General features: G+C 36.0%; 1 protein-coding gene across 9 annotated transcripts in view; it reads right to left on the reverse strand.

The window, feature by feature from the left end:
- The window catches only part of SNX14 (sorting nexin 14), a 68,795-nt gene that overhangs the window by 34,008 nt on the left and 7,787 nt on the right, over positions 1–27,000 (reverse strand). For 5 of the 9 annotated variants that reach the window (XM_019929388.3, XM_019929387.3, XM_073789394.1 and 2 more), the window contains exons 2-12: positions 20,373–20,493; positions 19,218–19,294; positions 19,058–19,136; positions 15,446–15,489; positions 13,113–13,200; positions 9,900–9,984; positions 4,974–5,130; positions 3,778–3,853; positions 2,576–2,620; positions 2,393–2,473; positions 2,178–2,292 (exon numbers count right to left, since the gene is read on the reverse strand). In XM_019929388.3, the coding sequence (XP_019784947.1) occupies positions 2,178–2,292; positions 2,393–2,473; positions 2,576–2,620; positions 3,778–3,853; positions 4,974–5,130; positions 9,900–9,984; positions 13,113–13,200; positions 15,446–15,489; positions 19,058–19,136; positions 19,218–19,294; positions 20,373–20,493 (968 nt within the window). The remainder of the gene's footprint in view (positions 1–2,177; positions 2,293–2,392; positions 2,474–2,575; positions 2,621–3,777; positions 3,854–4,973; positions 5,131–9,899; positions 9,985–13,112; positions 13,201–15,445; positions 15,490–19,057; positions 19,137–19,217; positions 19,295–20,372; positions 20,494–27,000) is intronic. The other 4 variants (XM_033867535.2, XM_033867534.2, XM_019929384.3 and 1 more) reach the window with 3 other exon arrangements.

Consider the following 27,000-nt stretch of genomic DNA (forward strand, 5'->3'; position numbering starts at 1 on the left):
AGAATAATAAACACACTTGTAAAATTCTGTTTAAAGAACATATTGGATTAATTTCTTATACCAAGGGTCTTTAATATTTTGAAATTTGATTCCCTAAATAACAGTGAAAACTAAGGCTTTTTTTAGTCCCAATGTTTTTAAACAATATTTCTGTCCATCATGGAGGCTGTAGACTAGTGATGGAGCTCAGAGTCTGAACAAATCAATCTTTTTTTCCTAAAATGTGAAAGAACAGCATTAGGAAAGCCAAAATATTGACTACCATTTTTTTTTTTTTTTTTTTTTTTTTTTTTTTTTGCGGTACGCGGGCCTCTCACTGTTGTGGCCTCTCCCGTTGCGGAGCACAGGCTCCGGACGCGCAGGCTCAGCGGCCATGGCTCACGGGCCCAGCCGCTCCACGGCATGTGGAATCCTCCCGGACCAGGGCAAGAACCCGTGTCCCCTGCATCAGCAGGCGGACTCTCAACCACTGCGCCACCAGGGAAGTCCTTGACTGCCCTTTTTTTTTTTTTTACTACAAGAGGTAATATGGAAGCTTACCCCTTAATTCTTAATTATCCAAACTGAAACCCAGTGAGGTAAGGAAGGAGTTTTTAAAAAAAGAAAAAACTGGAAGAGAACATATAAGATCTTTGGGATGATAGCAAATTCATATAATTGGAGTCTCAAAAAGAAAGGAGAGAGAAAATAAGGCAGAATACTTGAAGAGGTAACAGCCAAGAATTTTCAAAAATGATGAAAAACACCAACATTCAAGTAAAATTCGAGCAGAATAAATTTTTTTTAAACTACACATTACAGTCAAATTGCTGAAACCCCCAAAGAGAAAACTGAAAAACCAATCAGGGAGAAAAGGGACATACATACAGGGGAACAAACATAAGAATGGAAGTTAATTTCTCCTGAGAAACAATGGTGCTGTTCAAAAGGTAATGGAAGAATGATTTAGAATTAGAATGTTGAATGAAAAAAACCCATCAACCTAAAATTTTATATTTGGTAAAAATATCCTTTTAAAATGAATATAAAATAACATCTTTTCAGACAAAAGTTAAGAGAATTTACCCCCAGCTGAATGGTACTATAAGAAATGCAAAAAAAAAAAAAAAAAAAAAGTGCTTCAGCAGAAGGAAAATGATATAGAAACCGGCTCTGCAGAAAAAAATAAAGACCACCAGAAAAGTAAATATGCCAGTAACTATCGGGGCCAAAATATGTGTGTGTGTGTGCACGTGTGTGTGTAAGAATGTGCACAGCAGCTTTATTCAGAATAGCCCCAAAGTGGAAGCAGTCCAGATAGCCATCTACAAGGAGAATGAATAAAGAAAGAGTGGTATCCTCATACAAAAGAATACTACACATAGCAATAAAAAAGAGCAAACCACTCATCTACACAACACCATGATTCAATCTTAAAAAGCACTATCCTCAATCAATGAAGCCAAGCACAAAAGAGTACATACTATGAGATTCCATTTATATAAGGAAACTGTACAGGCAAAATTAATCTGTGGTGAGAGAAATGAGATCAGTGATTGCTTTGGAAGGAGTGGGAGCAGGGGTGGATCATTTGGGAAGGGCCCTAAGGGAACTTTCTAGGGTGATGGAAATGGTCTTTATCTCAATAAAGGTGTAGGTTTGTAGGTTATAAAGAGTGCAGATTTGTCAAAACTGATTAAACTGTATATTTAAGTTCTATGAGTTTCACTGTAAATTATACCTCAATTTTTAAAAAGCTATATTTAAAAAAGAAATTAGGTACATTAAAAAATTAGTCTGCTCACAGAGTCCACACAGTGTCTCTAAATCTAATAATGTAAAACGTTATAGAACTTCTAGCCAAAATAAAACATTTTTGTATTTGATTATTGAATCAAAATAATCCTTAATAAAAACTGTGACAAAGTGCTAATGACTGGGTCTTTAACATATTTTCATTATTCTGAATTTTTTGCAGTTATTTTTCTGCTAAGAGGATTTGGTTGAAGTCAGTTACAGATTATGTTCCAATGTGGAAAGGAGTGGACACTTGAGAGATAACTCACAGGTACTCTTAGAGTATCTAGCAAATGAAATTTAGTACAATAACAGATGACAGCTACAACATCTGATCTAAACAGTCAAACATATGACAAAGTTTAACAATGACTTTTGTAAAGTACACAGATAAGCCTCACCCACAGTCAGACAAATTTGCAACACGTGCACTGCTCCTTCTTGTTTCAGAAAGTTCATAAACCGAAATAAGAGATCTTGTTGCTCTCTGATTTGCTTCAATTCTAACTTCAGCACCTTGATACAACATGGGAGAAAGAGTAAGTTAGAGCTATGTAAATACATGATAAAATTGTTTATATCAAAAGTAATATAAGTTATTGCCGAAAATACTTACAGATGGTTTTTTATTTCTAGGTTCTGCAAATTTCTGCAAGAATGGAACCAAAGGGGAAGGTGGTTCAGTTGCTTTTTCAGGCTTTGAAGAAAGAATTAATTCAGTAACATGTCATTTGATTTTACAGATGTGAATCAAAACTCAATGCAATCTGAAGTACTTTCTAACACGTTCAATACTCACTGGACTGTCATCTATGAAGATGATAAGCAAATGATTCACAGTATCCTAATGGAAAATAATAAACAAGGATCAAAATAAATCCATTACCGCGTTCTGCCCAGAATTCTCAAAGCTTTTATCATATTATGAAAGTTTCTGGAAAAATGAAGAAACAAATGGAGCAGTGGCAAAGCATCTGCACTTATGTAATACAGAGGGGCTTCTTAAAAATCTACAATACAGGGTTCTTCGGACTTCCCTGGTGGTCCAGTGGTAAAGAATCCACCTTCCAATGCAGGGGACACGGGTTCAATCCCTGGTCCGGGAAGATCCCACATGCCACAGGGCAACTAAGCCCATGCACCACAACTACTGAGCTCAACCACCTCAACTAGAGAGCCTGCATACCACAAACTACAGAGCCCACACGCCCTGGAGCCTGCGCGCCACCACTAAAGAGAGAAAACCCACATGCCACAACCAGAGAGAAGCCCACGCACCGCAATGAAGAGCCCATGCAGCACAACGAAAGATCCCACATGCCTCAACAAAGATCCCGCGTGCCGCAACTAAGACCCAATGCAGCCAAAAATAAATAAAATAAATAAATAATAAATAAATCTTAAAAACAAAATCTACAGTACAGGGTTCTCAACTTTTGTGAAAATGGGAAAAGAAAAGTTATTCTGACTTTGGCATTCAAAACATTTATCAATTATCCCTATTTCTTCAAAATCTTACTGGATCAAAAGTAAAAGCAGCCCAAGTATCCATCAATAGATGAATGAATAAGCAAAATGTAACATATACCTAAAATGAAATATTACTCAGCCTTGAAAAGGAAGGGAATTCTGATATATGCTACAATGCAGATGAACACTGAGGATATTATGCTAAGTAAAATAAGCCAAATACTGCAAATACTGCATCATTCTACTAATATGTGGTAACTAGAGTAGTCAAATTCATAGAGACAGAAAGTACAATCAGGAAGTAGAGTTGCCAGGGGCCAGGAGGAATAGAGAATTACTGTTTACATGGGTACAGAGTTTCAGTTTTACAAGATAAAAAGAGTTCTGGAGATAAGTAATGGTGGTGGTTGCTCAACAATATAAATGTATTTAATACCACTGAACTGTACATAGAAATACATTTAAGATGGTAAATTTTATATTTTATGTATCTTATCACAATTAAAGAAAAAAATGTTTTTTACGTCTTACTGGATCAGCTAGGAAATCCAAAGAAGGGAGGAACACTGAACCAGAGAGAATCTCTCTTAAAAGTAAGGTCAGGGATCTGGAAAAAGGAACAATATTGTACATATTTAGTGATTTACATCAGTTCTTACCTGGGAACCTTGTTATTATGCAGACTATGATCAGTAGGTCTGGGGATGCCCTGAGATTCCGCCACCTCTAACAAGCCCCCAAGTAACGCTCATGCTACTGGTTCACAGACCGCACCCAGAGCCCTTAACTGGCTAAAAGAGAATACTACTGAAGAGGAAGAAAGCATTTCCTCAGCAGGAGGAACCTGAGTGAGCATTAGAAAAACACCACCTCAAATATGAAAATTTTACATATAGTAAATTAATATGTAAAACCTAATACCTGTAACAGTATAATTTTTATAATTAATTTAAATTATTATAAAACAATTTGTTTAAAGTAAAAACATTTTAATTAAAATATTTTTTAAATTTAATTAAAAATTTTAAAGACAATAAAGTAATATTTAAAGTACATCACTAAAATTAAGCCATGGTTGTATGTATTGTACAGCACAGGGAAATATAGCCATTATTTTGTAATAACTCTAAATGGAGTATAATCTATAAAAATATTGAATTACTAAGTTGTACACCTGAAACTAATTTAACGTTATAAATTATACTTCAATTTAAATAAATAAAAATAAGCCATGGTCTTTTTCTCTAAGGATTATTAGGATAAGAGTAAAGAGGTAACTTTATGGAATAATCTAAACGTGCTCTTTCGGAAATAAGGGAGGCTGGACTAAACGACCTCTAACTATACTTCCCAGGTGAATACCTTAAAACCCAAACTTGTCTGTATAATTTGTTCAAAGTGTTTCTGCCAGTGAATCATAATATGCATGTCTTTTAAAAGGAACACCAAGGAAGTAATAAAGTATAATGATCTCAAGTAAGACAATTAATTTTTTACATTTGTCTTTGATTTCCTACGATCAATTTCCAAGAAAAAATTCTTAGCAACACAATACATCATGAATGCTTAGTACCTAAAATGGCATTTTAAGACCTGATAAATTATATTTCTTAAATGAAAAATTATATCATAGCCTAATCTCAAGTTTTAGTGTATTCCTATTATGATCAAGAATAGCAATATACATACGGTATGGTATGCTATGACATTTTCTAGTCTATTTATACCTGCAGTCTGTTGCTTTCGGAGGCAAAATATAAGGAAAAAGTAGTTCAGTAAGTTTCCTTAAATAATGTAATTCATCTCTTCGACTCCTCAAAGCCACATGAAGCTCCGGACCATATTCTTCTAAAGCAGCTTGCTGTAAAAACTCTGTATTTTCTACTATAAATAGAGATAAAAAATAAATATTGGAAGAAGTTAACAATGTTAAATAACTTCAGCCATTTCCACTAACAAATACAAATTAATTTAACATAGCCATTCCTTTCTTAGCCTTCCTTTCTTTCCAATATGTATTCTACTGGGAAATTTTTCACAAAAAGGATATAAAGAAAATAAGTTTCCTCTTTGCTGGAAGTTTTTTAATTATTCAAAATTAATTGATAAAAAAGCCTTTCACCCTTGGTAAACAAAACTTTAAACTCAGGTCATTACAAAGTATATTAAAGAAAAGCAAATTGCTTAAAGTGGAAAAAACTAAAGAAAACATCTTCTAGCATACACAAAGCTTTTGTTATCAAACGTTACATTCTGTTCATCCCCTGCAAATATTTTAAAAATCCCTCTTAGGGCTTCCCTGGTAGCACAGTGGTTGGGAGTCCGCCTGCTGATGCAGGGGACATGGGTTCGTGCCCCGGTCCAGGAAGATCCCACATGCCACGGAGCGGCTGGGCCCGTGAGCCATGGCCACTGAGCCTGCGTGTCCGGAGCCTGTGCTCCGCAACGGGAGAGGCCACAACAGTGAGAGGCCCACGTACAGCAAAAAACAAAACAAAACAAAACAAAACAAAAAACAAACAAACAAAAATCCCTCTTAAAGTTCTAGTCAAAATCATTCAGGTAACCCTTTGAAGAAATTAGAGTATAGAAACTGGCTTCCTTGGTTCAGTTCTGCATCTTCTGCCCACAGTACAGGACACAAAAGGTACAGAACTGTATATGGTGGAAGTCCATGAAGTTAGATTACTTAATAAACATTAACTGATGATAAAAGTTACACTAACAAAAAGTTTTCTTAAAAGGCCAAACACTAAACTAATACTTTAAAAAGGAGCAGGAGAAAAACAAGTCATGCTTTCTCCCCTATTTGCATTCTGAGCCAAGTTTTAAAATCATGGAGTCTGTGAAGGGAATCTTAACCCTAATTCAAATGGCATTTATTTTTTACAATTTATTTCTATTTTCATTGACAGAATGCAAGCATATTTACCAAAGAAAAGCCAAAACATACATTCTAATGGTGTAAGAACTAAGAAAGTAAATAAAGGCTACCTGTGCCAGAGGTATAAAAGAAGGACTGGCAAACAAGGACATAGTTTTTATAAGAATGTACTTTATTTTATCATTATACAATTGTTTACCATGCATTTTGCCCCAAGAATTTGGGGTACAGGTCTTTTAAAAATTTATATCATGAGCAGGGATTTAAAATAAGAAGACTAAGCTATGCTAAATCCCAATTCTACTTCTTTATTAACTGATGATGTTAAATGATATAATCCCTTTGAATCTCAGTTTCCACCTCAGTAAACAGTCATTAAATAGTTAACACTGAAAAAGCTGCCATGCAAAATGCACAAGTAATTATAATATCTGGTGCAATTAAGCATTCACACATAATATATAGATGCTGAAAAACGGGGCATGGATTTATCCCCACTAATCACCAGTGTATCTCCTGTCTAATTAGTGGGCAGTTTTCAGACCACAAAAGGAAAAGTCCCCAGAATCCACAACAAAGAGGTAACTTCAGGGTGAAAGACTGATATAAGATCCTTCAATTACTACTGAATTTAAATTAAACCAATGCTTCTAATGTATATATTTTCAACATTTCTAAGGGTGATAGAAGGACTTACATAGAAAACTTCTTTGTAATTCCTACTCTCAAGAGGCAGGTTAAGGAGAGAACACCAAGAAAGTAAAAATGAATATGTATAAAGAGCTGAACCTTTAATTTCCTGAATATACACAATTGTGGAGCCAAAGAATTTAGAAAACAAATTCATGCATGAAAGAGAAGAAAAATCAAAAACCTGAAAACCTTTTTTACAAGTCTAATTCACTGTTATAATATTTAGAACACCAGGACCTTTGGATAAAATGCAGTCCTTCTAATCCTCTGGCCTTTTAATTTTATGGAATTCATTAATTACAATGTCATTAATGAATCCAATCTAGCATTTTATGCTGATTTTGTAATTGAGGACCATTTTTTGCATGAATAGTAGCAATTTAGCAACCCCTCTCTTGCAAAGACTCAAGGATAAATTTCAGTCAAACTGGTCTATATATATGACAGCACTTTCACAGAAACAAAATAACTTGGATATTTTATTAAACTGATCAATTGAAAAATAAAAATAGGGCTTCCCTGGTGGCGCAGTGGTTGAGAGTCCGCCTGCCGATGCAGGGGACACGGGTTCGTGCCCTGGTCCGGGAAGATCCCACATGCCGCGGAGCGGCTGGGCCCGTGAGCCACGGCCGCTGAGCCTGCGCATCCAGAGCCTGTGCTCCGCAACGGGAGAGGCCGCAACAGTGAGAGGCCCGTGTACCACAAAAATAAAAATAAATAAAAATAAAAGACTCAATTTACTCATATCCTGAGTTCAAAGTGTTTGTCTTTACAACAAAATTAAGACCATATTAAAAATAATTTTCCCACACAAAAACCTGCACATAAATATTTATAGCAGCTTTATTCATAATTGCCAAAATTTAGAAGCAACCAAGATATCCTTCAAAAGATGAATGGATAAACAAACTGTGGTACATCTGTACAATGGAATATAATTGAGCAATAAAAAGAAATGAGCTATCAACTCCACAAAAAGACATGGAGGAGCCTTAAATGATAGTTCTAAATGAAAGAAAAGGCTACAGTCTGAAAAGGCTACAGTATGATTCCAACTATATGACATCTGGAAAAGGCAAAGCTGTAGAAAGAGTAAAAAGATCAGTGGTTGCTAGGGGTTCATGAAGGAAGGAGGGAGGGATAAATAGGTGAAACACAGGGGGCGGGGGGGCAGTGAAACTATTCAGTATGATGTTGTGTTGATGGATACATGGCATTAAGCATTTGTCAGAATCCACAGAATGTACAATATGAAGAGTAAAACCCTAATAAAAACTATGGGGCTTCCCTGGTGGCACAGTGGTTGAGAGTCCGCCTGCCAATGCAGAGGACACGGGTTCGTGCCCCAGTCTGGGAGGATCCCACATGCCGTGGAGAGGCTGGGCCCATGAGCCATGGCCACTGAGCCTGCGCGTCCGGAGCCTGTGCTCCGCAACGGGAGAGGCCACAACAGTGAGAGGCCCGCGTACCACAAAAAAAACAAAAAAAAACTATGGACTTTAGTTAATAATAATGTCTCAGTACTGGCATATCAATTGTAACAAATGTACCAACCAATGCAAGGTGTTAATAATAGGGAAGGGGGGAAATATATGGGAACTCTCTATAATTTCTGCTCAGTTTTTCTGTAAACTTAAAACTGCTCTAAAAAGTAAAGTTTACTAATAAAAAAAAAAAACACTTTTCTATATTTTTTTCTGACAGTACAGTAGCCTTAACAAAATGGCTACAACAAAGTTACTATCTTCTGGTGTGTTTTTGCCAGTGACAGGACAATTATTTTAAAAGTTAATTTTTTTAATTTAACAATTAAATTATACATATTTAAACTCTTCCACTTTTTAACTATGTTGAAGGTAAAACTTGAATTGTTATAATATAAGATGAACACAGAAAAATTTTTTTTTTTTTTTTTTTTTTTGTACAGAAAAATTTTTAAATGTAATTTGAAATGCTTCTCATACCTGAGGAATTATTCATACCAAAGGACAAATAAACTAATAATTTAACTACCACTCTACAAGTTCCCCAAATATACTGTGATTATACAAACTGATATTATGAGGGAGGGAAAATTGGTTCCATGCTCAAATGAGTTTGGGATGTGCTGGGTTAAAAAAAGTTAAAGTTATTTCTTTGCTGCAGGAATACTGAGATATTTTGGAATGCTAGTACTTACTGGGTATTTCCAGAAGAGGAATACAATACATAGTAATTACCAGAAAATATAACCATGATACTTCTTCTACATAGTCATCTACATAGAGTAGTATTCTGCAGAACATACTTGGGGAAGCACTGACAAAGAAGAATACCAAATGCAAATACAAGGAAAATCTCAGTTTCACAAAGAACTAAGTACAGAGCATATAAGTAATTTTGTTTAAAAGGTATATTTCAGCTTGATCTAAGAGCAAGAAAAGCCCCCAAATGAAAGTTTCATCCAATCAGCAAACGTTTGGTGAATGTATGCTATGTGTACATCATGACAGTATAAAGGCCAGGATACACATAAGAAACTGCAAACAGGTCATCCTGGCTAAAGTATCATACATAGTGAAGGACAAGAGTAGATCAAAATACTTGACTAAATAGGAAAGGGTTTAAAATATAGGACAGTTTTGACTCTGTAGCACTCGCTAATTTTTTTTTTTTTAAGTAGGCAGGTAACAGAATTGTGGCATTGTGAAATTAACATAGTAGCAATAAATAGGATAGGTTTCATCAAAACTGTTGAAATCATTAAGAAAAAAGGAGGGAAGAGATGTGAAAGACACCTCAGAGGAGGTAATGAAGTCAACAGACTACCATGCAAAAAAAGACAAGATTCATCAATAATATAACTAAAGATTATCCGAGTGTACCTTAATTTTCATAGATTCTTGAGTTCTCAAAATCACTTATATGTTAACAAATTACTGAAAGAGATTTCAGTTTAAACTAATACTTTCACAGCATCTGTGAATATATCACTTAATTTATCAGTACTCAGACTTAGATATTTAAAGTGAAAGCTGGTATATAAAAACAAACTCAAACTTTGTAGCAGTGTAAGAAACATAAAACTTTGTATTACCTTTCTGACTGGCTTTAACGATCACTTCTATATGCTTCATTGCTGCTTTTAATAGTTTCTTGGTGATAATAGATGGAATATCCACCTAGAAAAATTCAACATTAAAATAAAACTTTTAAAATAATTATCACTAAGTTACAATGGCAGGAACAATGTATTTAAGGTATTGGAACATATGATCTTAAAAATCAGTGGTATTATTGGGAATCTTTCAAAAATATAATTTAAAAGCACTTTACATTCTTGGATCATACTAACTGTAAATTTAGACCGTTTTACTACAACAGTAATGAAAATACACCTTCATATGCATACCCTATACACTAAATTTTTCTCACAAAATAGCATCTTTATTCTTGACTTATTTCTTTAATGTGTTCATTCTAAATGCATTCAAGAAAAAAATCTCAAGTAACTTTATCATCCCTTTGAGGTTATAAACTTGTGTTTACTAAGGTCACTTGAAAATAAACTTTTCATTCAGCTTACAAGGTAAATCCTGGTTTCAAGATATATGGAAGCATTCTATTTTGGAATAAAATTAAGTTTCATCATTCCCCACAGGTATTGTTCAACTTAAAGGCTGGAAACTGTAATGACTATGGTAGGTTAGTAAGAGAGGACTGGGGGCTTACAAGTACACACATAAAAGAGACATAAAATAAAATAACTAAAAAAAAAAAAAAAACCCTGCAAATTAAGTAAATCACCACCAAAAAGCATGTTTATTGGAGTTCAACAGGCTTAGCTTCCATCACAAAGCTCAACACATCATATTCTCCCTTTATCAAAGGCATGAGAAAACTGCATCACAATAGTGTTGTTTTGTGTTAACTTTTCAGTTCTTTTTAAATTCCTCATTAAGAAAGAGGAAAGAGGAAAGAGGAAAAACACCACAAGCTGATAAATCTAGTAAGTGTAATGGATCATAATCCCCCAAATTTTAGTGATTTACTAGTAAAACCCAGAGCAGATTACAGATATCTTTTGGCTGTATAAGATCAAACATGTTCAATAAGAGGGGATGTTTTTGCTAGTAGCACACCTTTTTGCAAAATAACATTACTCTTCATTTATCCCTGCTCTCTTGGTACTCAGTGATTATAAATTAGTCTCATATATATATTTATCAAATAAACAAGATGTTTTCATTTTTAAATATTTTATGGAATCTTGTCTTCTGAGAATACGCACGAAAATTTTCCCTTGTAAGTTCCATTTTAGAGACTTCAGATCAAAATCAAAATGATAAAATAGTGAGTTTGTCACTAAACTTTGATTAAAAAAAGAAAAAAAAAAAAACCACTGTGGACCTTAAATGATTGTTTTCATTATCCCCAAACTCCCAATTTACATTAGTCAGGCCATGTTATCAAGGATATAACATTGTACTAGGAATGACATGACCCAGGCCTAATCTTTTGCCCATCAACTACCTCTGACACTTTGACAAAGAATATTACTAACTTTCTATAAAATGGGTATGATAATGACCCACTTATCTCCCAGGACAGTATACAGATAAAATGAAATGTACCATAACAATCCAGAAAGTGGAAAAAAATATTTGAAAATCATATATCTGATGAAGGAAGTATACCCAGAATAGATAATGAACTCTTACATCTCAACAATTAAAAGACAAATAACTCAGTTTAAAAAAATGGGCAAAGAATTTGAATACACATTTCTCCCCAAAAAAGATACACAAATGGCCAATAAGCATCTGAAAGGACGCTCGACATCATTGGTCATAGGGAAAGGCAAATCAAAGCCACAATGAGATACCACTTCACACCCACTAGCATGGTTAGAATCAAAAAGTGAGATAATAACTAGTTCTGGCAAGGATGTGGAGAAATCAGAACCCTCATACACTGCTGGTGGGAATGCAAAGTGGTACAGCCACTTAGGAAAACAATCTGACAGTTCCTCAAAAGTTAAACACAGAGTTACCACTTGACCCAGCAATTACACTCCTAGGTAAACCCAAAAGAAATGAAAACAAATATTCCACCCCCTCCCTCCCGAGAAAACCTATACACAAACACTATGGCAGCATTATTCATAATAGCCAACTGATGGATGGATGGATGCATGAACAAAATGTGGCATATCCATACAACAGAATATTACTCAGACATAAAAAAGAATAAGTACTGATATAGCTACAAAATGACAACATGAATAAACCTTGAAAATATTATGCTAAGTGAAAACAACCAATCACAAACATTATGCTAAATGAAAGCAAGCAATCACAAAAACTACAGAAAGGATTTTATAGTTAGCATGTATTATATTCAATCAACCAACAATCCTACCACTGGACATGTTTTCCTTTTCAGACTTCCTTATTATAAACTATACTGCAATGAATCTTTGAACATACATTTTTACAAACTACTGTGATTATTTCTTTAAAATATACTAAGAAAAACAATGGAATTAAATTTGGGAGCACAGACATTTTTAAGTCTTTTAATAAAGATTACCAAACTGCCTTCCAGGGTAAGAGTTACATCAATCTGAATTTGTACTTGCTTTGCCTGTTTCCCCACAATCACCACTACTAGATATTATCATGTTTTTTACCTTTCCCAACCTGATAGGCAAAAGAACAGTATCTCATCAAAAGACTATATTTCATGTGAGACAACATATTTTCAAATATTCACTGGCCATTTTATATGTTTCTTTTGTGAACTACTTATTCATAATTTTTGCATATCTTTGCCACAGTACTTGACTGTATTGTTCACTTCTCAAATAGGTATAGAAACATTTAACAAGATTTATCTTTATTTACTAATGGCAGATACGATATGCCAATTTATTGTCAATATGTTCAATTCTATCAAACTGACAAGGCAGTAGACAAGTATTTATGTCTACAGCCAACACACTGTTAAGTATATACAGACAGAAACTCAAACATAAACAAACTATGGCTTGAAATTTTTTAAAAAGTAGATCATAATCATTACCCTGTATTCAGTAAATTCATCTAACTGGAACATGAATTTTTTTTTCTCTAATTGTCTTTTTATTTCTAATTGCCACAAACCAAGATATCCAAACATTAAAATAAAGAAAGCAAAATTGATCAATTAATCAAAAGTAATCCATTTATCTTTTAATCTAAAAAATTAAAAGTGAGGAACAAATACATACAGTATAGAAATTCCCAAATTTCTCATTATAAATATATACCTTGTGAATCCTTCGAATTAAGACAGATGCAAAAAACCGTAATATAATTCTCAGTTCATCAACAAAGGACTCATCATCTGTTACATCCCTTCAATTGAGGAGAAAAGCAAGCATTTAGAAGTTCAAAGAAATACACAGCTTCCTCTTCTAGAAAACAAGAAAAGTCTAGAACTGACTTTCTTCCATTTACTTACGCTACTTTTTTTTAACAAATAATGCATTACAGTAGAGAAAAAAAGAAATGTACAAAGAATAGAAATCTCCCATAATTCTAGTGACAAGACACAATTACTGTTAACTAAATTATAGTACATATTTCCCTGCAGACATTCACATGTACGTGGTCATATTTTTAAGATTTTTAAGATCATTTTCTAAACATCATCAAAGAAATATCTAAGAAATAAAACAAAGAATAATTTTGAGAAGCAACAGAATTACATACTAAATTTTAAATTAGTTTAAATATTTCTAGATTAATAATATAAACTAATTCTAAAAGTAAGGGAAAAAAGTGTGTGTTCTATTTGAAAAAGAAAATAAACTGAAACTCAACTGTTTTTAAACAGAAATTTTGACAACCTTCTCCTGAGTTTTCCTGTAGTCCTGAGGTCCCTAGAAGAATAAGGATACTTCCCTAATCAAAGGCAAGAAAGAAAGGTACGTATAATGGTGATATTCTGAACTTGAAGATGATGCTACCTGTTAAGTCCCTTGGTAAAATAAGGAAGATAATTGTATCAATCATGCTTTCCACTATTAACTCCAAGGAAGGGGATATCACAGCATCAAAGGAGAAAATACAGACTTTAACATTTACAAATACAGCCATATTTTATATCTGAAGAGTCATAATGTGGGCGTAGGGGTGGGGCGGGGTCGCAGTGGGGAAGTTTTACAACAGGATTCATTTTACAAAAGGCCTCACCATCAACTTTACTTAAATGGCAAATGCCCCATATTTAAGACAGACTCAAATGTAAAAAATTAATTTATATAAGCTTTTCAGGAAAATATGCCATATAAACTGAATATTAAATTTGTTTTAATACACTATAGATCAACTCAACTACTAGCATTTTTTTTTTTTCTGGCCATGCCACGTGACTTGTGGGATCTTAGTTCCCTGATCAGGGATCGAACCTAGCCCCACAGCAGTGAAAGCGCTGAGTCCTAACCACTGGACCACCAGGGAAGTCCCCTACTAGCATTGTTAAATTAGGAAATTCAAAATATACTGAATCTATATAAAATTTGGGTAGTTATCATTAAATATTACATCTGTAAGTCATACGGGTTTAAGTGTTCAAATACATAACTAAATACATGATGCTTATGTAAGGGAACATCTGTTTTATAATATAACTTGGGATTTCTGATTGTCAAACTATATATTTTTTTCAGATCCATATCCTGCTAAGCATAGGGCACTTGTACATCCACCTCAGACACCAAAAACAAAGTTGCTTTGGAAAAAACATATTAATTTTCCAGGAAAAGTCTATTGAAATTAACTTTCAATTTAATGAAATATCTGAATATAAATTTTTCCTGTAAATGTACAACTATTTCAAATGTAAAAAGTGCATACAAAATAGTAAATCACTCCTACAATTAGGAGTCATGAGAAATTCTACAAGTTACTTGAGGACATGGGGAGGGGGAAGGGTAAGCTGGGACGAAGTGAGAGAGTGGCATGGACATATATACACTACCAAACATAAAACAGATAGCTAGTGGGAAGCAGCTGCATAGCACAGGGAGATCAGCTCAGTGCTTTGTGACCACCTAGAGGGGTGGGATAGGGAGGGTGGGAGGGAGACACAAGAGGGAGAGGATTTGGGGATATATGTATACATATAGCTGATTCAGTTTGTTATACAGCAGAAACTTAACACAACACTGTAAAGCAATTATACTCCAATAAAGATGATTTAAAAAAAAAAAAGAAATTCTACAAGTTACTTCTCTTTCAAAAAGTAGCCTAAGTTCCTCTTTGCTATCACTAAACTGTTAATTGATGACCTAATCAATGGTTCTTAACTGGGACCACTGTGCCTCCCAGGTAAATGTGGCAATCTCTGAAGACATTTTTGGTGGTCACAACTAGGGGAAGAAGGGATACCACCAGCATTCGCTAGGAAGAAGCCAGGGGTGCGGCTAAATACCCTATAAGGCACAGTACAGGTCCCTACAGTAAAGAATTACGTGGTCTAAAATGTCAATAGTGCCAAAATTGATAAATCCTGGCCTATACTGAAAACATATCATTAGCACTTAACTTAATGGTATTCACTATACTATAGAAAAAAGGTCTTATAGAAAGAGCTTACCTGTACCAGGGGTAAATGAAGTTTTCCAACACTAATTCAAGAACCTGCATAAAAATTATTTTTCAAAGAAAAATCAAGTTAGTTAACTCATTCTGGGAAAATAAACTCTACTACTAAGAAATATATAATAAAAACTAAGTTTAGGGGCTTCCCTGGTGGCGCAGTGGTTGAGAGTCCGCCTGCTGATGCAGGGGACACGGGTTCGTGCCCCGGTCCGGGAAGATCCCACATGCCGCGGAGCGGCTGGGCCCGTGAGCCATGGCTGCTAAGCCTGCGCGTCTGGAGCCTGTGCTCCGCAAGGGAGAAGCCACAACAGTGAGAGGCCCACGTAACGCAAAAAAAAAAAAAAAAAAAAAACTAAGTTTAGTATCCCATATATTGACATCTAATATCACACTTTCACATGACAAAATGTATATGTCAACTTTACATGTTGTGATGATGAAAGAAAACATGAAAAAATACTTTGAAAACCATAAAAAAGAAAAATTACTATTAGAATGACACACATTTTTAAATATTCCTATAATTTAAAAAAAATTTTTAAAAACCTAAATTGTTCTGACTCTGAAGCTTCACTGAACCAAAAAATTTCTATGGAAATAAGGAAAATAATAGGCTAGTCTTTTGCATTCCTAACCCTCTCTGTAAGTCAGTATTCCCAGAATAAAATGAAGTAACAAATATATAAGACTTACATAAAGGGTTAAAGTTAGGTTTCAGTGATCATCTTTGAAGCGAGGATAGTGACCAGAAGGGAGCATGAGGGGTACTTCTGGGTGCTAATAATGTTTTTGTTTCTTGATCTGGGGGCCGGCTACATGAATATGCTCACTTCGTGAAAATTTTAGCTGTACACTGAAAATCAAGTTATATGTGAAAGAGTAACAAAACAAAACAAAAGAAATCTTGGGTGTTAAACCTTCCATTCCTTGAGCCTGGGTGCAGCAGTATAGTTTAATTTTTAAAAGGACTTGTAGCAGTGGGCATTAACTTTAAAAAACACTAGGGAGGGAATGAAACAATATATCTAATCTGACTATATACCTTCTCTGCAGTAGTAATCAAGACTGGACTCTCTAAATACTAAGGCAACAAGATTTGGACTTTTTACTAAAAAAGTAAGCATTAGTGATATCACCTGGAAAAATAAGATACATATAGACAGTGTTAGGACACAGAGAGGAGACTAGAAAATTTACCATTAAACATTTCATCTTATTATTATATTATTCCCTCAAATTCAATCAGAAGCCCTAGTAAGTTTACATCCTAAGTAGCTCTTTTCTACAGCTCCACTATTCAGGTCCTCATCTTCTCATGTATTGCTATACATAGCAATAGCCTCTAAACTAGTCTCCCTCCTTCCAAGCTAGCTCCCCTCCAACCTCCATAAACCTGCCAAAGTGATCTAAAACATGTATTTGACCACATCACTCCGCTGCATGAAACCCTCAATATATCAAACCACAACATATCAAAGTTAAGACAAGTGGAGCTGCACTGATTGTGAAGGGGTGAGAGAAAGCTGCTTGCCAGCCCCTGTGACCATCCACTTCCTTTTCACCTCCCACTGCATCCTGTGAATCACATCTGAAAACTCTAGTTACACAATTTGAAAATCACTGACTCCCGATCAATTAAACTCCTTCAGCGTGGCCTTTTAAGTCTTCTGATGATCTGATTTCTAAAGGGCCATATAAAAATCAGTTAAGAACTACGGCAGTCCTGGGTTTTAGACTGAGTTCTTCTGCTACCAACCAAGTATGATACCTGAGAAAATTATTAAAACTCTCTAAACCCTTCCTTTGGTAAAACCATCAAATCAATAATAGCACCTACTTCATAGGCTGTATGATTACATGAATAATGCAAGTACAGTGATTAGTACAATATCTACTATACAGTAAGTGATTGATAAATACTAGCTAATAGAGTCTGGTCTCTTCGTTGCCCACACCCTCCTTCGCATTTCACCCTCCAGTCTGCTGAACACTCCACCTTGTTTCAAAGCCTCTTTCTTTCCAAAAGCTCTTCCCACACCCTGAAATACCTTCTCCCACACTATCAGGCTGATAAACTTCTAGTTATATTTCCTGACTGCTCCTCTCAACAGTTATGCACTTCGTCCTCTGTGCTAATGATACACCTTGTACATTTCTTCCATTATAGCCTGCATTACATTATATTGTATATGTCTGTTTAAATGGCTATCTCCCCTCCTAGACTGAAGTTCCCAGAAGAAAGGAACCATACCTGATTTCTCTTTTTATTCCTAGGGCCTAATCCAGTTCCTGCCTACAGCAAGATCTCAGAAAATATTTTTAAATATTGGAGCTAGTATTTATTGAACACTAATATGTGCCAGGCACTAGGCTAAGAGCTTTACATCAGTTTTTTCAATTTTTAAAAAGAAACGAAGTGTCAAACTACAAATAATACTCTTCCTAGATGTCTTGTCTTCAACAGACCTCAAATCAGCACTCTCCCCAACAGAAATATAATGTGAGCCACAAATATAATTTCAAATTTTCTAGTAGCTATGTTTTTTAAAAAGTAAAAAGAAACAGGTGAAGTTAATTTTATGATATATCTTATTTAACCCAATATACCCAAAATATTATCATATATGTAATCAACATAAAGTATATAATAGGATATTTTACATTTCTTTTTCCTTACTAAGTCCTCAAAATCCAGTACATATTTTACTGTATTTTACATATATAGCACATCTCAATCTGGACTAACACATTTCAAGTGTTTATCAATAGCTGCATGTGGCTAGTGGCTACTATACTGGACAGCACAGTCTTAAATCAGGGAATCTGAAGGATGAAAAAGAGCTTACAGAAGAAATGAAAAGGAAAACTGCCAACAGTTCAGCATTTATGCAGCATACTTTTCGCCAAACAAAGATACAAACTGGGAAAAAGGACAATTAAGGCAGGATTCAGATGCCTAATGCTATTCTTCAACTAATTAGCACTCAGTTTAATTCAATAGATATCTATCAGGTACCAACAATATATCTGGCACCTGCACTTGGTGCTGGGAACAAATGAGACCCATTCCTTGCCTTCAAGGACTTGACTGCTTTCTTGGATGGAGAGACCAAGTTTCTCAAAGAAATAACTAAAACATGATATGTTACCAAAAAGGTACATATAAAATGTGACTGGAACAAAGATAAGAGAACATGCTTTCTATTCCTATACTATGGACAAACACTGAAATGTATCTGACTCTCTGCTCAAGTTAGTGTCAAAAATGGGGTCACAATTCAGTAAGATACACATTGGCTCCTTGTAGCTCAGGTCTCCTCTGGAATTACAAAATGGTTATTTCTACTGTCTTATAATAAAAATGACTATTTTTATAAGAGGTAAACAATAACTAGGTAAACAGTACTTTTTTTGACTAAAATGTCCATTTCAATTAGACATGGGATCCAAAAACATTTCTAGTTTACCATTCAAGTTGTATAACAATCAACTACCAGCCAAGAATTGATTAGGCAGCATATATTAAAATACTCCATGATTAAATTTTCCATAGGTATTTAATACTTTCTGCTTGGGTATACATAGCAATTTTATTTAAATCAGTTACCTCTGAAAGAGATGCATCAACCTTGGAAGAAATTTTCAGGTCTAGCCATGGCTGGTAGTTCTCAAGCAGCAAGGCAGGTCTAAAGAAAATCATACAGTTAAACTGCTTGAAATCCAAAATGTAACTGGAAGGATCAACAAATTAAAAGTGTTTAACGTACCTATGTCGTTTACATTTCACTTTACCACAAACAGCACAGCTACGACCTTGAGGAAATAATTCCTGAAGTCCTAACTGCTAAAAAAGGGAAATGGGGAGATTCGTCTTTACTTTACGTATCATATTTACTGAAGAGAATCAACTTTCCAAAAGTTTGTTAATCAATGTATGAATTCAAAGGACATGATTTTTTTAACTAATATCTGCTTTAACACTGAAACCATTCTTTATAATAAATAATACTTGCTATACCAAACTGCCAATAGGAAAAAAATACCTAATGAAATGCTTTACAATAACTAAGCCAAATTTTCAAGCTTAAAATTAAAGTCAATTGTTACGCTCACTTATTAAAAATAAATAAATAAATATATAAATCTATATTTGAAAATGATACTCTACTGCAAAGGTATAAGAAAAAACTATTTTCTATTTCTCCGAAACCTTGAATTCAATGAGGGAGAAGACGCGTGATAACTAGTAAGGTTCCTGACCAAATACGGGGTATCACCTTCAGCTGTGTTTCCTCTGAGTAGAAATATCAACCAACCTGAGATGAGGGACTACATCAACTTGGAGAATTTTCAAGGAAGAGTTCAAAGTTCAGAAAAACTAATTATTTTCGTTAAAGAAATATTACTGGTTTGTTTCTATGGAGCAAATAAACATTTAGGGAACAATTAGTTCCCTGTTTGTGTCTGTGCCTCAGAATCACCTGGAAGGCTTTGAACAGGTCCTAATTACAAGGCCCTAACCCAGAACTATTCAATCAAAATCTAGTGGTAGGGCCCAGGAGTCTGTACTTTTTAAAAGATTCCTCAGGTGATTCTACTGTACAACCAATTTTGGAAACCTCTGTTTTAATTCACTGTCATCATAGTTAATATGCAGTCAAAGGACACTCTAAAATCGTGGAGCCCAATTTTCTGAGAATTTTCTGTTTTCTTTCTTTAGCTCCTCCTGGGAGATCTATATACTTTAAAAATAAACATATATGCAAATTTCACTTTAAAAATGTTCTGATGTCTTCCATTATTAAATAATAGCAGAGGTATTTTTTAAAAATCACTGCTTTAACATGCTTTCATGAACAATATCGAATAGCACAGGGTCATACCTACTAATTCTTTTAAAAGTAAGAACACATATATTTTACCTTGGGTTTGTATTTTATCGTGAAGAATATATTTGGTAAGAGAGAATCAGGTCCCAATGAGCAGTAGAATGTGACAACTCCAGCAACAAATGACCAGAAGATCATTAAAACATGAAGATACCTTAGAAATAAAGGAAGGTAATTATTAGAACCAAAAAACAGCATATAACACTAACTTGTCCCTTCATTGATTTCACAAGTTTTTAATTAAGCACCTACCATACTAGGCTGAAGCAACTTCTCCAGTCATGATTTTCTGTAATGTATCTACTAACTGTAAGAATCATAGAATGTATGCTATCAAATGTATATTTCATTAAATGTATAAAGAAGTATAACTTCTCAATATTTCATAATTTGGTACCTAGGTTGTCATATTTAGCCAATACCACATTTTTCCAGAATACCTTCTAATGACAGGGTAGTATTCAAACCCCACCAAAATTCTGATTATTTGTCATTAAATCAATTTTACTGAGTGCCCGTTTTGTGCTACCTAGTACTAGGCTCTAGGGATACAATAAGGAACAGCACTGCCATGGTCTCTATTTGCATGGAAACCACTATCTGGTAGGTATAACAGATAAGTAAGTAAATACAATACAGTGTGATGATGTGTTCTATATTATGACAGAGAAAGTATGCATGATATGAGAACTCCTCGGGCAAAATACACAACCCAAACTTGAAAAGACAGAAAAACTCTTTTCAGAGAAAGTTGTGTCTGTGGAAAACCTTAAAGAGTGAGTAGGAGAAAACCAACAGAAGAGGACAGGGTAGAGGAAGGAGGGACTGGGGAAGAGGCAGGGGAATTCAAACTGGAGAGAACTGTGTGGGCTAAGATCTGAGCACAGTTCCAAGGAAGAAGTGGTCTTGAGATGAATCTAGAAAAGCCAAGCCAAAGCCACATGACACAGTGTCATACAGTAAGCCATGTTAAGGTGTCTCGATACAGCCAGTCCTCACAGCGCACAGCTCTGACGTGCATACATTTCAGTTGCCAAAACTTTGTGAGACACCAGCCCCCCAAACATCACAGTTCAAATTCTAATTACCGCGTCACGGTTGTTAGCTGTGCAAACCATACAGTACAAACTTTGGTGCCAGCTCTTCAGGCCACAAATCACTATGTAGTGAGAAGAGAATGAAGCCAATCCACAGAGAGAAGCAGGAAAATCCAGGAGGAGAAGAAACTATTGGCAGTATTCCAAACCCTGGTTCTATGTGTCTCTGAGGCCCAGCTACACTCCAGTTCTTTCTGCACTTACATAATCTTCCCATGATTCCCCTCTTTGCCAAACCTAGTGTGAGCTGAGTTTCTTTCATCTACCATCAAGAGTCCTAAGTAATGCCCAGGAGACAATGAAGATTTTAAGAATTTTTAAGAGTTTTAAGAAAAAGAGTAGTATCACCAGATGATCAGTAGACACTCAGGCAGCAATATGGAGAATGGCCTAAACTGGAAACATGCAGGCTAATTAGAAAGCTGCTGAAGTAATTAATCTAGGAGAGTCTACAGATGGCCTGTACTAGGGAAGAGACTTAGAAATAAAAAGAAGCTGACTGTTTTGAGACATCTAGGAGGAAGAATTAAGGGGACTAAGTAGTTGATTAGATGCAAGGAGAAGGGAGAGATTAAAAATCAGTTCCCTTTGGACATGTTGAATTTCAGATATCTCAAGACGTGTCAAGCAGAAATGTTCCATAACCAGCCAAATACTGGGTAGTTTAGATCTCTGCAGAGAATATGCGCCAAGGATAAAGGTTTGGAAATTACCAGCATAAAGATCACTGAAGTCATGGGAACGAATGACATGACCAGGGAAAAGCTGCAGAATGAAAAAAGAAGAGAACATAATACATTTAAGAAATAAGCAGAACAAGAGGAATCCGTAAAGGAATCTAGTAATTAGAAGAGTTGAGAAGACATCTGGGGGTCAAGTCAAAACGGCTGTCAAGATAAAAAAAAGAAAGAAAACATTTCAACAGGGATGAAGTAGTTAACATGATCAAATAGTTGTAAAATAAAGTGAGACAGATTGAGAAGTGTCCGTCAGTTTTAGCAACAAGAGAGCCACTGATGAACTAGGCAAAAGCAATTCTAGTAGAATGGTAAAGAACTGCAGTGGGTTGAAGAGAGGTGGGGAAGTGGGACTGGTACATGTGGATAATTCTCTTTTTAAAGGAAAGAAGAGCTAAGGTTTAGCTGGAGAGGGACCATGACGAAAGGTGTTTAGAAAAACCTGATCATAATTAAATGTTAATAGGAGAGAAGGAGAAAAGAGAGAAAAAGGTAGGAGACAAAAGATAACTTGAGAGAATTATTTTCTCCTAGAGAGATAGGAGTAGTTGGGATTCAGAGCCAAAACAGAAGAAATAGTTATAACAGGAAGAGAGATCTCCTCCCCAATACCAGAGAGAAAGAACAGATTGATGAGAATGGAGTCAAACCTGTAGATTTCAAAACAGGAATTTATGATGGCCTTTAGGTGAAACAGGAGATGCTGAGAGTGAAGGGTGAAGGTGGCATGAACGGAAGTTCTAGAAGACTGGGGAAGTTCTGAAACAGCTGCTGGGAAGAAGTAAAGAGAAGGGTATCCTGGGGAACTGCCGAGCAGTACTGAGGCTGAAGAGTTAAATTTACAGGTGTGGGATCTTCTCTAGCAACATTCAGTAACCAGGATATAAACACTAAAAAAAACAAGCAGCATCACTGATCCAAGATTTGGAGTTTGTCAGGCGAGTGGAATGTAAGGAAAGAGAGCCAAAGATACTGGCAATAGAGTGGCTGAAGTGACGGGCAATGGAATCTAAGCTACACTGACTCCAAACCACATAGGAAAGTAAGTGACAACAGAAGAGGGAAAATGGATAGGAAGAAGGCAGAGGAATCGGGAGGCTGAGGAAAGCAGGCTTTTACGAATGAGAGAAGTAGGTCAGCAAGTGGGAGGTTTGATTTTTAAGATTTCACAGGTAGAATACTTTCTGGTGATAACCAGGGCCACCATAGGGTGGTCTAAGTGGGAGGCTGTACAGGAGTCACCTCGAGATAGACTAGCATATTTGATGGGCTACTTGCCCAAACACTGGAGTCATCTAGAACGATGGCAGAATTTAAAATGGAGAGAAAGTTTATAAACCAGAAGCTTATAGTACAAGTGACCTGGAGATCAGTGAGAAAACAGACAGATGGTATATGTTCCAAAGGAGTAAGAGACTTCTATTTCTTTGACAGAATAATTTGTACCAGACTTGCCTTCCTGCCATAAACAACTATAAAACTGAACAAAACATGTGCAGCAACTGCTTTTAGGCACTGGATAACAGGCAATATACAGCAACAGAATCTTTAAGAGAAGGGAAGCACACAAGTGAGTTCCACATTGATCCCAGTTCTTTGACTGGGGACAACTGTCCAAGTGCAGCATGGAATAGAAAAGGTTACAGAAGATATTGTGAAGATCTGGGATTTCGGAATTGGGGAATAAAGCACCAAGTAATAAGAAGGTGAAGACAGATGATTAAAGATGCTTACGTATTATAGACAGTGACCAAGTAAGTGCAAAAGCTGTGAGACAAAGGCTGCACCACCCAACTACATGAAACCGCCTGGTCTCCAGGCTTCCAGAGCAATTCTATACTTGAGAAACATCCACTAAATACCGATTATTAAATGCTCTCACTCAGCACTTAAAACATAAACATGATTACTATTCACTCAAAAAACTTGCTATGGCTTAATGTTGCCTGCAGGATGAAACACAAACCCCTTAAACCTTTATGGTCCCTTTCAAGCTGACTCCAACCCACCTTTCTACTCTTATTTCTTCTCATTCCTTTATACAAAGCTTCACTCCAACCAATACCATAATTGACATCAAGTTTTAAAGAAACATTAAGTCTGGAAACTAACTCAATAGGTTATACAGGTATTCACAGAGGAAATTATGAAATTCATGTCCATAGCCACTTACTGAAAATCATTTTGAGCCGGAGAGATATGACTCAGAATTCAGAATTTTTAGGATTCTTGAACAGTTTTATAGCATGTATTTCATAAATAACATAATGTAATATGTTAATGAGGTCTGATACAGTACTCCATAATCAGATATTAATATTTCTGCAGCAAAACATATAAACAATAAATAAGTCAGAAACAAATACTATAAATAGTCTCAAGTCTATTGAGGTCAGCTTTTGTTATTAAATGCCAAACTTATGGGAAAAGTTACTTCTTCAGAGTTTTTTGGATCTCAGAATTACAGATTAGGAATTGTAGACCTGTGCTTAGACTGAATGACAATAAACACTACATGCAATATGTATACTGCTATAACTAGGTCAAGCAATAACTAAGGCATTATTTAAGAAGGAAATCTATAGCATTAAATGCATTAATCCTGTTGTTCTCAACGAAGGGTGATCGCACTGCCCAGGGGACACATGGCAGTATATGGAGACATTTTGATAGTCACAACTGCAGGGAGAGGGAGAAGGGGACTGTGGTACTTACATCACATGACTAGAGGCCAGGGCTCTGCTAAATATTTTACAGCGTACAGGACAGCCCCCCACAGCAAAGAATTATCTGACCCAAATTATCAACAGTGTTGAGGCTGAGAAACCTCGCATTAATCAGAGACAAAGAAATGCTGAAAACCATCAAGCTAAGCATTCAGAAGGATGGGGGGAAAAATGCAAATCCAAACACATTAAAAGGAAGGAAACACTAAAGAGAAGAACAGAAATCAATAATGTGGACAATAATGATAAGACAAAAAAGAAAATTAAGCTGGTTCTTTGGAAAAACTAATAAAATAAGCAAACCTCTAACTGGATACTACTGAAAGTTTTAGGGCACCAATAATTACTCTAAAAACCGATAATTAAGAGAAAAGTGTAAGTATTTAACCCACTTTTCCAATTTGAGATGTACTTCATTGTAACTAAATACACCTAGTGGAGGATGGAGTAAAGCAATTTTACACACACACACACAAATTTTTTTTTTAATTATTATTTATGTATTTATCTATTTTTGGCTGTGTTGGGTCTTCGTTTCTGTGCAAGGGCTTTCTCCAGTTGCGGCAAGCAGGGGCCACTCTTCATCGCAGTGCGCGGGCCTCTCACTATCGCGGCCTCTCTTGTTGCGGAGCACGGGCTCCAGACGCACAGGCTCAGTAGTTGTGGCTCACGGGCCTAGTTGCTCCACGGCATGTGGGATCTTCCCAGGCCAGGGCTCGAACCCGTGTCCCCTGCATTAGCAGGCAGATTCTCAACCACTGCACCACCAGGGAAGCCCCACACAAGCATTTAAACTAAAAACTACAGAAGGAATGGAAGAATACAAAATCATCATGTTGCATCCTATAATGAAGTAACTGATTCAGGGAGTAAATAAACGGTGAAACCAAAGAGAAAGTTTGTTGGGCAGTTGTCACCACCTGAATACACAAAGTGAGGCAACTCCATCTAACGTGGAGTTATCCTCTGATGTGATGTAATAGGATGTACACAGCATCAGTGAAGTACTCTTGCACCAAATAAATAAATAAATAAAAACAAATCTAAATCTAATTGAGCCTATAAATCTAACTCCCTGTCTACAAAAAATATAAAGGTGCAGGTGAGAGTAAAAACAGAAGACACCACAAGGAAACTATCAGCAAAACCCAAGGTGTGAACAAATGGCTCAGTTTCTTCAACAACTCAATAGCAAGGAGGAAAAAAAGAGTGGGTGAGGAGGAATGTTCTAGATTTGGGTTGACAAACTATGGCTTATGGATAGCCCTCAAGCTAAGAAAGATTTTCACATTTTTAAAGGGCTCTTTTAAAAAATAATATGGGGGCCTTCCCTAGTGGCGCAGTGGTTAAGAATCCGCCCACTAACGCAGGGGACACGGGTTCGAGCCCTGGTCCGGGAAGATTCCACATGCCATGGAGCAACTAAGCCCGTGAGCCACAACTACTGAAGCCCGCGCTCTAGAGCCTGTGCTCTGCAACAAGAGAAGCCACCGCAGTGAGAAGGCCACACACCACAATGAAGAGTAGCCCACTCTCGCTGCAACTAGAGAAACCCCATGCACAGCAATGAAGACCCAACACAGCCAAAAATAAATAAATAAGTTTTAAAAATAATATGGGACGGAGACCTGATGTAGCCCGCAAAGCCGAAAATATTTATTCTCTGACACTTTACGGAAAAAGTTTGCCAACTCCTGTTCTAGATTATAAGACATTTACAAAAGTTTAAGAAATGCATCAACTACATACAATGAGTGGACCTAGCTTAGATTCTGATTAGAACAAATGCACTACAAATTTTTTTTTATAAATTTTTTTTATTTTTATTTATTTTTGGCTGCGTTGGGTCTTTGTTGCTACGTGGGCTTTCTCAAGTTGCGGCAAGCGGGGGCTACTCTTCATTGCGGTGCGCGGGCTTCTCATTGCGGTGGCTTCTCTTGTTGTGGAGCACAGGCTCTAGGTGCGCGGGCTCCAGTAGTTGTGGCTCGTGGGCTCTATAACGCGGCTCAGTAGTTGTGGCGCATGGGCTTAGCTGCTCTGCAGCATGTGGAATCTTCCCGGACCAGGGCTTAAACCCGTGTCCCCTGCACTGGCAGGCGGA

Source organism: Tursiops truncatus, chromosome 12 (assembly GCF_011762595.2).
Source record: "Tursiops truncatus isolate mTurTru1 chromosome 12, mTurTru1.mat.Y, whole genome shotgun sequence".
In the NCBI taxonomy this organism is placed as follows: domain Eukaryota; kingdom Metazoa; phylum Chordata; class Mammalia; order Artiodactyla; family Delphinidae; genus Tursiops; species Tursiops truncatus.